This window comes from Geospiza fortis, unplaced genomic scaffold (genome assembly GCF_000277835.1).
Source record: "Geospiza fortis unplaced genomic scaffold, GeoFor_1.0 scaffold188, whole genome shotgun sequence".
NCBI classification, from domain to species: domain Eukaryota; kingdom Metazoa; phylum Chordata; class Aves; order Passeriformes; family Thraupidae; genus Geospiza; species Geospiza fortis.
Window position 1 is genome coordinate 1,223,647 of NW_005054337.1, and position 14,574 is coordinate 1,238,220.

At 45.9% G+C, this 14,574-nt stretch overlaps 1 protein-coding gene across 1 annotated transcript in view; it reads right to left on the minus strand.

The window, feature by feature from the left end:
* Nucleotides 1-837: 837 nt before the first annotated feature.
* The window catches only part of KCNQ2 (potassium voltage-gated channel subfamily Q member 2), a 74,447-nt gene continuing 60,710 nt past the window's right edge, over nt 838-14,574 (minus strand). The window contains exons 16-17 of the mRNA XM_031058047.1: nt 12,072-12,195; nt 838-11,368 (exon numbers count right to left, since the gene is read on the minus strand). Coding sequence (XP_030913907.1) covers nt 10,661-11,368; nt 12,072-12,195 — 832 coding nt within the window. The 3' untranslated portion in view covers nt 838-10,660. The remainder of the gene's footprint in view (nt 11,369-12,071; nt 12,196-14,574) is intronic.

Sequence of the window (14,574 nt, forward strand, 5' to 3'; positions counted from 1 at the left end):
AATATAATGATGCTGTTGAAGCCCACTCAGAGCGCTGTATCCATTGGGAAATGCTCACACCTGGACTTCTCTAATAGCTCTGGGGAGGATGGAGCTGCTGAAGGCTCCCAGCCAAGGGCTCTGGCACAAGCAGGGGCTGCTGTGCCTGGGCACGCTGTTCATTCTGCCAAGCCTCTGTCACTGCCTTGCCCAGATGACTGGCAGGCTTTCTAAAACCCAGGCCCTGAATCATCCAAATTCTCATGCTACATCATTCTGGGAAAAAATATCAGCATGGAGGAAGGGATTTTACTTTTTCCTTTTCACTTACAAAATGGAACTGCTGTTTTTTTCAGCCAAGATCACTACAGGAAATATTGTCAGTCAATTCACTTCACTCCTAGACAGTGCTCCAAAATCCAATTCTTTTGATTTAAGGCTGATGCCTGGTAAGCAAAGTCACTCATGGATAACTCCCTTGCCAGTGCCATTTCTTGGCTCTGAACCTCAACGACACCAACCTCCATTTTTAGCAGGGTGATAAGGAGTTGGCACGGGGGTGAAAGGCTTCAGTAACCATCTTTTATCTGCCAGGATGTGGTTGATGTTGAACCTTAAGAGAGTCAATATTGTTAAAGGACTCTGAAGGGCAGTGTCCTTGTAATTAAGGGCATCTGAGATTTATGAGCTTGATTTTATACAGGAGAAAGAAAAATATATTCCAACATTGGAAATGAAAATGTGTGGAGGTTTAATGTCAGGAAGTCAGGTCCCTATTTCTCTTCTCTTCATCAGCCATTAAATACATCCCCAAAGTACCAAGAAATCCCCATAAATAAAGAAACAAAGAGAGCAGAAGAAGTGCAAAGAAAAATAAATGTGTATTTCATCTCATGAAGGTTAAATCTCTGGTATTTTTACTGAATGCAAATTTTCCATTCTGATGCTTCGAGGCTTAAATTAATGATTGTGATTATTTAATTTTCCTCCATTTCCCTTCCGGTTGCAACCGTCACTGTTGGTTTTCACACCACACATAAAGGAGTTTTGCAGCTGCCACAGTCATTCCTGTGAAGGTACAAGCTGACCCACGCTCAGTGCTTCAGTGTAAAAGTCTGGGCTACGTTGCTTTTCCACGGTGCTCATGTAAAACCATGTATGACTGTCAGCTTCTAGCCAGTCCCTTAGGAAAACTACAGGTCCTTCCCTTGGCACCTGTCCCTATAAAATGTACATTGCACAAAGTCATGATTGAAATGTACAGAGGAAATTACACATTCACCAACAGAAAAATAAAGGAAAAAAAAAAAAAGAAGAAGAGAGAAAAGAAAATCCGATTGCTATTTTACAAGAGAAAAGTGTGTCTCATTCCATACATACAAAATGTTTTCAAATTGTACATAAGTACCAAAGGCATTATGAGAGATTCTTTGGAGATGAAACGAAAGTGCAAGAAAGCCAAGGCAACAGAGCAAATGAAAGGAAGCAAAGCAGCAGCTGTCTTTGCTTTCTAAAGGACAACCGAACTTCCCGGCTCAGCCCAGCCCCGGCGCCTCCCGTGCGGGATTCGAGGGCGTGCGGCCCCATGATCCTCCCGGCAGGAAATTCACCTCTCAGCTCTCACTGTCAGGACAAAAACGTGAACCATTTTTAGCCCAGCTAAGGCCAAATGAGCCAGGTGCTGTTATAAACCATGGGAGTGTCAAGGTATCTCAGGGAAGCGGCAACACACTCCAGCAATGGATGTACCCTCTGCTCAGTAACCTGTTCAGGGCTGAAGCAGCTCTTACAGCTGAGAACTTTGGACCCAGAGATGAATTTCAGGCCAATGCAAAAATTTGATTACTATTTATTCAAGGCATCCAGCAGTATTAAATCAGAAAAGTTTCCTCTTCATGCCTTTGTTTATTTAGATTAAAGACTGAAGGCTAAGCTCTACCCAATATAAATCTTGTATCTGTGAAAGTATTGGCAAAGCTCAGTCCTAGAGGATGATTCATTTGGTGAGGCTGGTGAAATCTCTGTATAGGGGCTATTGAAATCTGTGGGCTGACCTGCTCGGAAAATGAGATTTATTGGTTATAACATGGTCCTTTCTTCCATAACTCTAAGATCAAAGATGGGCTTTTAATGTTTCTTTTCTTAAACATGTCTTACCTAAGGGCTTTTTAAATATAGGCAAAGGTAAGACCCATGGGGCACTGGGATCCTCTGCTTGGGCAGTAGGTTTGTGGGAGACCCTGGCACTGCCCTCAGTCAGCGCCGCTGCCGTGGGACACCCTGGCACAGCACATAAAGACTTTGCCCTTGGATCTCCAAAGGCACAGGACAACTGCTTGGCCACACATCTTAGGAATGGGCTTTTTGGACTTGAAGTTGGCACTGGCCACTCTATTCTATTTGTTTGTTTGGAAGGAAGCCAAAGAAATTATCACTCAAAGAACTGCATCGCTCTGCTGCATGAGCTGTGCTGCCTTCAGAAGTGGGATTTCTCCTTGGGATGGCAGTCACACGCCAATCCCCTCTGCAAATCTTCCTTTTTGACTGAGACAAATTATTGAAAAAGTAATTTGGTTTTATTTTACCCACTGTCTCACCTCCAAACCAGAACTTTTCTTCCCCCCTGTGCATCTCAGATGCAGCTTTGTCTGTTTTGATAAAGAACACGTGTGCACACGTGTTCATACCCACATGCACACACAGCCACACGTGGTGCATGTACTCAAACCACATGCACACGCTTCTGCAGCCAAAGTTGTGTTGTCCTTTTATCCTGCAGGTTATGACAAAGATAAACTGTGAGCTTCATTCAATCTGTACAGAATTTACAGTTCAGATGAATAGCAATGAAGAATATATAGGAATACAGTAGCTGTTAAGTATTATGGGCTGTGTGTGTTCGTTTTGTTCAGGTATTTTTTTAATTAACATCACAGAGGCAATCTCCTATTTTAGCTTACTGATAAAATCTGTTTAAAGAAGCATTCAAATGCAGTGAATTTCTTAACAAAACAGGATGTTCATTTTTTCCCTTTTCCCAGTTATGTTGAGTCACATGACAAACCAGGCAGGTGACACTTTGGTGTCTGTTCAATGCACATAGGTTGATTACATGTAGAGATACCGATCAGCACGTGGCATGTAATGTGCAATCTGTGTGCAGTACATGTGGATAATGTGCCAAAGTGACACCAAGCAAGATAAATTTCATAAATACAGTGTCTATACTGAAGAAACAGGAATATAGTTTTAGTGTGTGGAGTGTTGTTTCTGTATAAGAACAGTGGCACCCACCTATATGAATTACTGATAAAAGAATAAAACATTTATAAGAATAATTTCTTGAATCTCCTAAAGCATTTGATACACCACGCAGCAACTGCAGCTATGCTTAAAACCTGCTCTTGATTTAAAATAACAAAATCTATGTCATTTATCAACTATATCTTCTTTTGCCTTGGTGTTCCTGAAAGTCTCAGGTACTCTACACTGTGCGTGAATTTTTTGAGAAAAAGTGAAGAGATGTCAAATTTTAGAGTTTTGGGGGGAGGGAAGAGTAACCAACAAAGAAAGGTCTCCATCCTGTCTGCTGACAGGAGCATGGGGTAATTCCAGCTCCAGGGAAGATGCTGGACTAGTGTGAATAAGCAGGCAGGACAGAGAGACCTGTCACCAGCCTTGATGACTTGTCCTCAGGTTCTCAGCAAGGCTGAACGTGCTGTCTGTGGAGAGGCTAAAGAACCACATCCACACCTGTGATCAATCCTTTTCATGAGCATCACTGCATATGGAAAACACTGGATCATGGCCACTGTGTTGGTCAAGTTTAAGCAATTACTGTGAAATGCTGCTGCTGCTCTAAAGGGAGGTGCCCATGGCATGTTAAAATAAGGAGGTATTTTCCCATCGTGGCTTGCAAGGCTTGTGCTGAGCTTTTCTTGTGTGGAGTGGGAAGAAAAGAGCATCTCTCCACGTCCACAGTCATCAGTGTCAAATGGAGCTGAAATTCCAGCAGAGGCTTTGCTGGCAGTGTGACATTCAGCCTTGTTTTGGGGTCAGAACCATCCAAACTGGAGGCTCTGGCATGGCTTCTACCTGAAATCATTAACCCTGCCCTAAAATTATAGGCATAGCTGCAGGTGAAATCCAGCCTGGGCTTGGCACTGAGCTTTGGAAAGCCTTGCGGTTTCTCAGAACCAGGCAAACAGATGCTGCTTGAACAATCCACCTGCAGCTGTATTTACAGGAATTAGGAGAGGGCGAAGCGCTTCCAGGTTCATTGGCAGCTTTGGAAACAGCACAGCTTGGACCAGCTGCTTTCCAGCTCTCTCCATGACTGAGCTGGAGCCTGCCATGCACAGCCACATCTGTGGGTTGCCAAAGGGGACAAGGGTCTTGAAAACAGCTCTGGCTTCAGGGAGCAAAACCATCTCCACTGGTAGAGCCTGTGAGCTCTCCTCAGAGATGTTCACCTGGACAAGAAAACCTGAGCCAGACCTCATCCCTGTTTCACTTTAATCAGCTAAAGCCATGGGGACAAACCCTCACAGGGCACAGAGAGACAGCACAAACCCCATCCCTGTATGGAAAAGCTCCAGCAGAACAACCAGGGATGTGTTGAGGCCATGGTGGCTCAATGAGGAAGCAAATAAATGGCCAATAAAAAGCAAAACTGTCATGTTAACAAAACACAAAGGCTCTCTGGTGCATCTGGTGATGCCAGGCCAAGTCTCAGAGCAGAGTTCTGGAATTACAGCTTCCCTGGTAAATAGTCTGGGCAAGGAAGGGGAGGATATGGGGTCAAACTCTGTCATGGCAGCAGTGCCAAGAGATAGGAGAGACTGCAAACACCAGCAAGATGGGCAAACCCTGAAGGCCTCATGGCAGCCTGGTATTGTAGTGGGGAGAACACTGGCAAAATGTTTATGGAGATGAAAATGTAGCTCAGTGCCACTCTGTAAGGAGAGTGAGAGATGCTTCCATGAGGAATGGTTATGGCACAGTTCCAGGGTGTCTGAGACCACCAAGGCTGTAGAGAAGGGTGGGTGGAATTTCCAAAGAGTGGATTCCAAGGTTTGGAAGTCACCTTCTCCCCTGCACCTCGGGCTGTGCTGCAGGCACAAAAGCACACGGCACCCCAGGCTGGATGCAGGTGAGAAAATCCCATGGGAATCAAACCAGACATATGGCAGGTCCCACACATGTGGGTTCAAATGGCATCTTTGAAATGAAGACCAGGCCTCCATCCTTGGCACTGCCTGCTCCTCCAAACCCGCAGCAAGGGCTATCTGGGATGCACTTTTTCAGAGGCATCCAGATGGAAAGGAGGTTGTGACACACAGCCAAATACAACTCATATTTTCTCCTCCCCATTTACACATTTGAAGGAACCACAGGTACAAACATGTTGTTTTTTTTTACCCCGTAGTCACAAGCAGTAGAAATGGAATCTGTGCATGCTGTATCAGAGGGATGGGGTGATGACCAGTTGCAGCATGAAAGACACTTGGTATATCAGTGTTACCTACAGAAGCACCGCAGCACCCTGCCAGGTGGCTCCCTGGGAGCACAGCCTCTCCCCAGGGTGATGCTTTTGGCAATGTTCACCTTGTCAGGTACTACAGCAATCTGGGAGTGCAGATACAGCTGGAGCATATTGCTGTCTACTCATCTCAGGCTGCATGCAGTAGCAGGCAAAAATTGAGAGTACAGTCAGTGAGATAGTCCAGAAAGCACATTCATAAGTTAAAAAGGTTCCCGCTGCTACCTAAATTGAAAGCGTGATTAATAGTGTATCAAAAGGTGTGTGATCCCTCTCCCTCTAGACACTAAGGTAAGGCAAGCAGTATTGTGTCACTGGGGCATCAAACACTAAGATATACTAAAGAAGATTCCTATGCAGTATTATTATCCTTATTATTAAAAACCCACCCTAATGTTAAAAAAACCAGTGAACCCACACCCCTGCACGGAGCAGGTTCTGCTCTGTGAGGCAGAAAAGTCGGGGTGTTTGTGTGCTAAAAGCAAGGGTTTGATTTCACACCTCTGAGCAGCAGTGACCCTGCAGGGCTCGGAGGGGCTGCTGCCCTCAGCCCTCCCCACAGCCTTCTCCTCAATGCTACCTGCAGCTGAAGGAGCTTTTGTATCTGATTTCCTTGTTTGTGGCTCAGGAAAAGGAAGCTGATGAGAACAGAAGAGGATGGAGAGGATGTGGACGTGCAGCTGTGGGTTGGGAAGAAAAAGTTGGAGGCTCAGGGTTCACTCAGCCTGAGCATTCACATGATGGAGAAACAGAAATCCTTATCCTGCTCCTGGGCTTTTTAACATTCCCAATAAAATACTCACTGCTAAGGGTCTTAGTATGGGACAACTTTGGGTAAATGCCTTAGGAATTTCAGTTTCTCTTTTAATACTTACATTTTAGTCTTAGCAATAATGTTGCTGTGACCATGGTGGTCTGTGGATATCAGGAAAATGAGGTTTCCAGTGGCTCCCTCTTGGGAAAAGTATGAGTGAAGGTGTTTTTCTTTTCTTTTGGGCAATTATCTGTAAGGGGAGCATTTGTTTCTGAGGTGATGCTCTGGGTTCTCAGGTAGATTATACAAACTTTTTCTAAAAATTTGCATAATTTAAAATTTTAAAAATCAATAAAAATGTAAAAATATACCTATTTATCAATAAATAGCAATGACCCTGCAAAATTTATTTGGACCTAATAAGCAGCATTTGAAACAAAATGCATTTTTAGAAAATCTGATCTATCACATTGTCTAAAGAAATAGAATGGCTTTCTGAGCTGGGTGAGAGGTTTGGTTTTGGTAAGCTCCTTGACATTTTTTGCTTTAAAAATTGTTGTTAAGAAAATGGGTCAACAAGGAAATTCACATACAAAATCTGCACTTGAGTAACATTAAAGTCCCTTCCCAAATATTGGGAAATTTGACTTATGGCTGCTCCTCTGTCTCGGGGTCACATTACGAAAGGCCACCTTGCAACATCTCCAGCCACTTCTCCTGTGCAGAGAACTCCTCAGACCACCTCAAATCACACTTGGACCCGAAGGGCCCAAATATTTCATGTCCCAGCCCCAGGCTTTGCTCCATCCTGTGTGTGGGCCAACTGCAGGATTTCTTTCCAGACCTAGACCCAGATTATGGGGAAAAAAAAACCAAACAGAAATTTCTTGGAAACCAAAGCTCAGGCTGTGGTCCAAGGTCATGGCTTCACATTCAGCACAGACACACCTGGAACCAGGCTTGGGCACAGAGCCCAGTGTGGGCATGGGCAGACATGGAGCAGTTCAAGATGGTCTGCTGGAAATTTGGCTTTCACATCTTCAACTCTCTTTGGAGTCCTCTGTCCACACTTGGCATTGCCTAGAACTTGTTTCTGTCCTCCAAAAATACAGAGTAAGATTTGGGAGAAAGAGGGAAGCAAAGAGTAGCCCAAGAGAGGCTCAGCAGAGGGACAAAGTTTGCCTGTCCACCCTTTTAAAGGTCTTTGTCATCAGGACTGCCTTATCAGCAACCCAAAACTGATTTATTTTCTTGTAGTCTGGTGGTTCTTGCAGGAGACTGCCACCAGGAATGTGTGGTACAGACATGGGGGAGATGAGTGATTAGAAGGGAAGACTTTTCACAGTATTGGACTGTGATTTAGGAGAAGAATGAAATTATTTATGTCAATAAGCAACAAGCAGGACCTGTCATTGTCCCGTCATATGCAGGCTTAAATAATTTCATTGAAATGATGAGCATTATTTGTAGCTAATTCTAGTGTAAGTTAACCCCAAAGTCCATGGGGTTTTGCCTGGGTGAATGAGAAGTGATGATTTATGGCATGGTTGTGTATGGAGGTGTGCAAGAATTTCTTTGATATGATGCCACAGAAAAATAGATCTCATACCTTCAAAGAAAACATCTATGTGAATTCTGTGTGAAATGTGTATAAAACCAGCTTTTTGCAATCACTGGTTAAGGGACAAATCCAGCAACTTTTCAAGGTACAAGTCAAAAGATCTTTATAGATTCCAGTGCAGGAAGTTGAAGAGGAAAAACTCAATTTTTCCTATACAACCCCTGAAGATGAGCTTTAAGGTCCCTTTCTACCCAAACCATTCTGTGGTTCTGTGAATGGATGATTCTGTGATTCTCTCACTGAAGACCAGTCATGTACCTGTGCTGCAATACGGCTGCATGGCATCATCCTCATCCTCATCCTCATCTGGCATCCCTGCCTCTATATCATACCTCTGTGCCAAATTTCTAGCAGGCCTTGAAAAGTAATTGCAAACAAATAAGAGAATAAATCTTTTTTATCTCCGACTTGGACAAAATCTGCAGTGAGCAGCTGGCTGGAGCAATGTCGATTTTTGCCTCACCAAATGCAATTTCCATTCTTGTGGTCGGTAGAAAGCCCAGGCCACACATTTGATTTAGGACCTGCTGACACTTCTTGTTCTAGCAGAAAGGATCTCATTTTGGAACACACCAGAGGCAAATCTGCACAATTTACAGCCATTTGGCATTTAAAGTTGTCACTGTGCGGAAGTCAAGGGCATCGCTGCGTTAACTCTGCACAAAGGAATCTGGAGCCAGGAGGAGTTTTGGAGCACAGAGAGGGAAAAACTGCAGAAGTTAACAAAAACATGGTTCAAGAGGGGAAAGAAAGGAACTAGCGTGGCTGGAAGCCCAGTTTCTCCCTAAGAACAAGGTTTTCCCCTCCTGAATGGTGAAAAATGGCAGGAAAAGTTGTGAAGATACTTCCCCCTTCCTCATTCCATTATAAGACCTGTGTGCTGGCCCTGGGCACTAGCAAAATAATGGTTTTATTTCCTGTCTGCGAGTTGTCAGACTTCACCCACATCTTCCCTAAGGCCAAAATTATCCTGGGTCTCCCCTGGCTGCTGTGTTTGTTCAAGCAAACAGGAGGAGAGAAAAAGGCTGTGAGTCTCCCTTCACCCCAAGCAAATCAATGTCCAACCTCTCAAAGGCCACACAGAAATGAAGCTGTCACCTAAATAGCCTTAACAGGCTCTTGATATGACACAGGGGAAATGTCGAAAGACAGGGTTTGAAATCACAGCAGAAAACACGTGTGGGATTTGGGCTGTGGATGCACAGCAAGGTTCAGAGGCACAATGCCAGCCATGGTGTCCCAGCCCTGGAAACAGATCCCAAACCAAACTTCTCCTGATCCATGCCCTTGCAAATAAAAACACCTACACCAACTTATCCATGTAAAGCATCACTTTGTGGCTTTGTTTTGGTCCCAAAAGAAACTTGGAGCATCACTTTTTCCCTTCCCTTCCCCCAGCTGAAGGAGCTGCTGAGGTTTCTGGTAGTGACACAATGACCTTTCCAAGAGGAAGTGCTTCCACAACGAAATGGAGCAGACGGGGATTGGCACAACTTGCAGGCAAGCACGGGCAAGAGGCTTCTGAAAGACCATGAAGAAAGAAAGCAGAGCCTCTTAACTCAGCTTGAGGGATCCAAACAAACCAAAGGATGTCCCGAGAATGTGGGGGTGAGGTTCTTGGCAGGGCAGAAGAAGAAAGCAAAGATTTTCACGGGCATAGTGTGTGCAATAAAGTGTTCAGGCACAATGCAAACTGTAAGAAAAGTGCCCACTCTGACCAACAGGGCTTCCAGAGGGTGGAGCTCAGCACTTCACTCACAGCAAGGCAGGGACCACAGCATCCTGCACGTCCACCCTCTCCCTTTGCCTGGTGGCTGTGCCTCCCCAACAGCTCTGCTGGCCACGAGAATGGCTTGGGATCATGGCAGCCCTCCAGAGGGGTTGCCTTTGGTTCATCTTTGCTTTCAAAGCAACCCCAAGTCCCTTGTCAGCAGAAGGAGAGATAATTAAATATAATACATGGTTAAAAATATAAAAATCCATCCCCATAGTGTCTCATCCTCCTTCTCTGTCTCATTTCTCTGCCCTCTGGATTGTCCCTCTTCTTGCACTCAAGCTCATATTTCTGAGTTTTTCCCAAGATGGGATCATTTCCAAACTGCTCTGGTTCAGAGCAGTACCTCAGCAAGTCCCACTTAAGGCCATGTCTGCTGCTCATGGAAATATCCCAGCCACCATCCCTCTCCTCCAGGGATTTTCCATGTATTATATTGGAATTATGTCACCTTCCTGACAGCTAATGAGGAACCATGGGGTAACAACCCCTCACTATTACACGTGCCCTGAAACCTAAGCCAGAAACAGACACATATTCTCTCTGTGACTCCAAAACACCTAAAGGTGAGATCAGCTCCTGCCACGACATAGCAACTCCCACCTAACACTTGTCAGCCACCAGTTAATGTGATCTACAAAAGCCCAGGCTGGGTGATTTATTCCTGCCCTGCACTTCTGAGGATTCCCAAGAAATGCAAATTGCCTACTCTGCGCCATGGAAGTTTCACCTAATGATCTTAGAAAGAGAGTATGAAAGAAATCTGGACTTCACGGCTCCAGTTCGCTCTTCACCGTGACCTCTTCCACAAGTGCAGGCTCTGACCTGCTTGTCCCCCCAGAGTAAGCTGCAAGAAAGTATCTGCCAGCTAAGGGTGTCCTAGAAAGAGGAAAACCTTAGCTGTCAATCTCCTTGAGAAGTTCGATGCGTGGGCAGCTGGAGCGGGCAGCTGCCCGCGCTGGGACGCGGCTCGGCGGCTGCAGGGAGGCTTCACTGCCGGGGGGTTGACCAGCCCATGTCACTGAAGGGTCCCTCACCCGTGGCCGACCTCGGGGGGGGACCACAGGGTGTGCAGAGGTCAGAGTCGGTGTCTGACTCCCCTTCTGCAATGTAGGGTCTGATTTTGGCCACGGCTGCATAGCAACCGTTGTTAAGGATGTCCAAATTCTCTTTGGACTGGGAGATGCTAAAGCCGCTGAAAGAGCGCTCCAGTTCCTCGTGGTCCACCGAGGGGATGGAGATGGACGTGTCGCTGTCTCTCATGGCACTCTCGTGGTGTTTGGTTGTAATGTCTTCGTTCCGCAGGTACTCCGCGCTGCTCGCCCGGTGCCCGCCGCTGTAGGCGGACAGGGAGCGCTCGTGGGAGGGCGGAGGCGGGATCCGGACCAGCGAGCCGGGGTCCCCGATGGGAGAGGAGCCGTGGCTCTGCCGCTGGCACGACGTGGAGGGCGGGCAGGCGTTGCTCGGGGCTGGTGGGGCGGAGAAGTTCTTCTGACCCATGGAGCTGGTGGACCTGATGATCTTGATGATGCAGCCGTTCTTGTCGATGTGCTCCCGGCTGTCTTCAGGGCTGTGGTAGGGAGGGGCCGGGTCTGGTTCTTTGGACCCAAAGTAAGCCTCTGTCTCCGTTGGTGGGATGCCCATCCGCTGCATGTAGATGTTCACCAGGAAGTCCAGCTTCTTCTCCATGGACTGAACCTGCAAAAACACCACAGTTCCAGCACTACATGCAGGCTGAGGCACATTAACATCCTGAGTATGGGTAACTTCCATTCAGGCACAAGTGTGGGGCTGGGCTTCATAGATCACCTCTGCCTACACTGACCCACAGCATCTCAAACTTTTAGTGAATATTTAAGTGTCCTGTTCTGAAGGGTTTAATTCTCCCCCTTGTTACAGGATTTTCCTTGTGCTCCTCTAATCTTTATGACAGGCACCAAGTTCTAGAAAGGCTGGAGAACTCTCGCTTCTTCCAGCTCCTTCCTTCACTTTGTACCTGTCTGAGCTCAGAAGGCCATTGGGATTTCTAAGCCTTATGCTCTAGGAAGATTTTAAATTTTCAGCAAGGCCAGCAGCTCCAGCAGCCAGGCTCAGGGACTCATTTGAAACGTGTCCAGTGCGGTGGCAAAGAAACCAATGTGCTGTTTTCAAAAATAATGCAGGCTTTTGACAAACTCACTAAACTAGACTCAAAGTGCCTGGTTTGAAAGCAGCACTTAGGCTTCCAAGGCATTTAGTGCCTTTTCATAACATCCACCTTGCTTCTTTTTTAAAGTATTCAGGGCTCGCCTTTTTTTTTTTTAACTAAAAGGTAACATTCCACTGAAGGAAAAAGCCAAGGAAAAACCAACACAATGCATGCAACGCCCACTGACAAGAACCCCTTCCTGACCCAAGATACCTGTTTTTCAACTTTTCCAAGCCTGCCCATCATGCTGGGGTCTTCGGGCAGCTCCCCTTCTGCCGGCCCTTTGGTCCGATCCTTGTCGGTCATGGAGGATCCTCTCCCAACAATCTGGTCAACTCTACCAGGATCAGAAAATCCCCCCACCCCCGGAAAAGGACCTGGAGTCAGTTGGAGGCAGCAGGTGAGGAGGGCACTGCTTGTTGTGCCTCCATGGGACAAAGCAACAGCCTCTCTCCCAGCTAACACTCCAAATTACTCACAGACACGCAGTGGCACTGAAGTGTTAATTCAGATGCAAAATTCAGAGCGGTATTAGCAGAGTTTGAAATTATCCATTTCTGTTTATACAGATAAAACCTGGCACATTATGCACAGTAAATTTACCCACTGCAAAGAATTTCTTTAACTGGCTTCCTTCCAAATCGATTAACTTCTTATTTGCGCTGAGAAATTATTGTTTTGGGGGAAGATCAAGTTTTCTGTCTAGCAAATATCAATGGGATCTTTTTCAGTCTTTGCAGCAGTTTCCTCTCCTCCATGCAAATGTCCATGTGTAATTCTCATGCCCATGAAAATAAGCTGCTTGTCCTAAGATCCAGACAAACAGGTGCAGTGATAAATGTTTTAGTGGAATTACATCAAGGCTGAATTTGGCCAGAACTCACCAAACATTCCCAAACTGTTTTCATCTCAATGCAGTTCACACTTCTATTGCTAGATTTACAGTTTTTTATTAGCAGGGCTCCCAGCTGGGAGCAGCAGAGGAGGCTCCTGCCAAATCAGCTGGGAAAAGTTACCAGGCACATAATTTGGTACTGGCTTCTTTACACATATCACATTTGCACTTCCTTATTCCCAGTATGGAAACACCTGGGTTGATTAACAGCTCCATAGGCAGGGAAAGGAGGAGAGCAGAACCAGTTTGGTAGCTGGAATTCAATTTTATTAGAGACATCAAATATAAATTTCCGGAGAGAAAACAGTGGAGCTTCTTGATCCCTCCAAAGTTTGGGGAGCAACTAATTTTTGGACTAACTTCTTAATGGCAGCCAGGTTTATGGACTAATTCTGTGCTGGGCAAACTTTACTCTTGCATAATGCACCAAATGTAAGGGTGGCAGGGGGAAAGAAGGGTTAATTAATCTGACTGAAACCAAGTTGAGGAATCTTGAGCAAAAACTCAAAATGCTTCTTACACAGTTCTGCCGTGTGGGCCATGGGTCCATGCACCAGGAGGAGGAAAAGGAAGGAGCTGAACACAGACAGACAGGGGAAAATGAACAAACAAAAACCAAGGAAAGGAATGAGACGTGAGGCTATTTCCAACACAAGAGCCACCTGTTTGCTTCACATTGGACAGGGAATTCATACTGATGTTGGCTGTTGACACTGAGGGACAGGTACCAGTGGGAATGGACCAGCGTGCCTCCCTTAGCTTATATTAGAGCAACAGCACTTTATAGCACCAGATCTGGCTCGAAGAGATGAAGTGGATGAGCACATCATACCAAAGACAGAAAATATAAGCCAACAATTGTTTCAGAGTTTAGCTTTGATCCCAGAAGCTACTTGATTTGGGCAGGGATGTGACAGAATTCTGTTCTGCTTAAAAAGCCATGTTTGATCCTTTGCTTAGCAATATAAGCACAGGAGTACAAGAAGCACCAAGTGCTGGAATTACAAGTGTGAGGAATATGCATGCCTTATTTCTCTCTTGTAATGGGAGAAGGAAGTCACTGACATTTACAGGAACTCCCCACGAAGGATGCAGTTACTGACAGGACAGACAGCACAAGAAATCCTAGGACAATGTCGTTACCATGTAAGCAAAGAGCTGTTAAATTGGGTACCTCGGGCTACCCTGGTGGGGAATCACAAGCCAAGGCGTGGTACAGCCACTGTATGAACTCCTCTCCTGTATGCACAAGCAAGTAGACTGGTAAAAGAATGAACACGAGTTTAAAGAGGCCCAAAGTCTAAATGTTATTGTGTATTGCAGAAGGCCGAGAACAATCAGGGTGCTCTGTCCTCCTGTCGCATCCAGCACCACAGTGACACTGTGAAATATGTCCCCTCATGGAAATGAGACGTCCCTCAGGAGCTGTGGAGCGGAGCAGGGAGGCAGGACAGACTGTGACACAGAGAGGAGAACCCAACATTGCATCCTAACCCTAATTCTAACCTTGCAGAAATCAAGGCAGGACTTCTGCTGTCTTTCATATCTGAAGAGAAGAGCTACCCAGTGAGTGACCCTCACATGGCCCATTCCAGGGCCCAGCTGGCACTTCACAGCTAGAGTGATCACTAAGAAGAGCACTGAGTTGTTGCTCACCTTCAAGGACACAACTTGCCTTTAGACCTGCTGGGATTTAGGAGCAGGGCTGAAGCCCTTCCCAGAGCACGCCCATAAAGCACTCAGAAGCCCTTTCCCATTATGTAATTGACACCAGAGCCCAGAATTCCTGCTTGATTCATTCCCTTTTTGTCTGTACCTGAG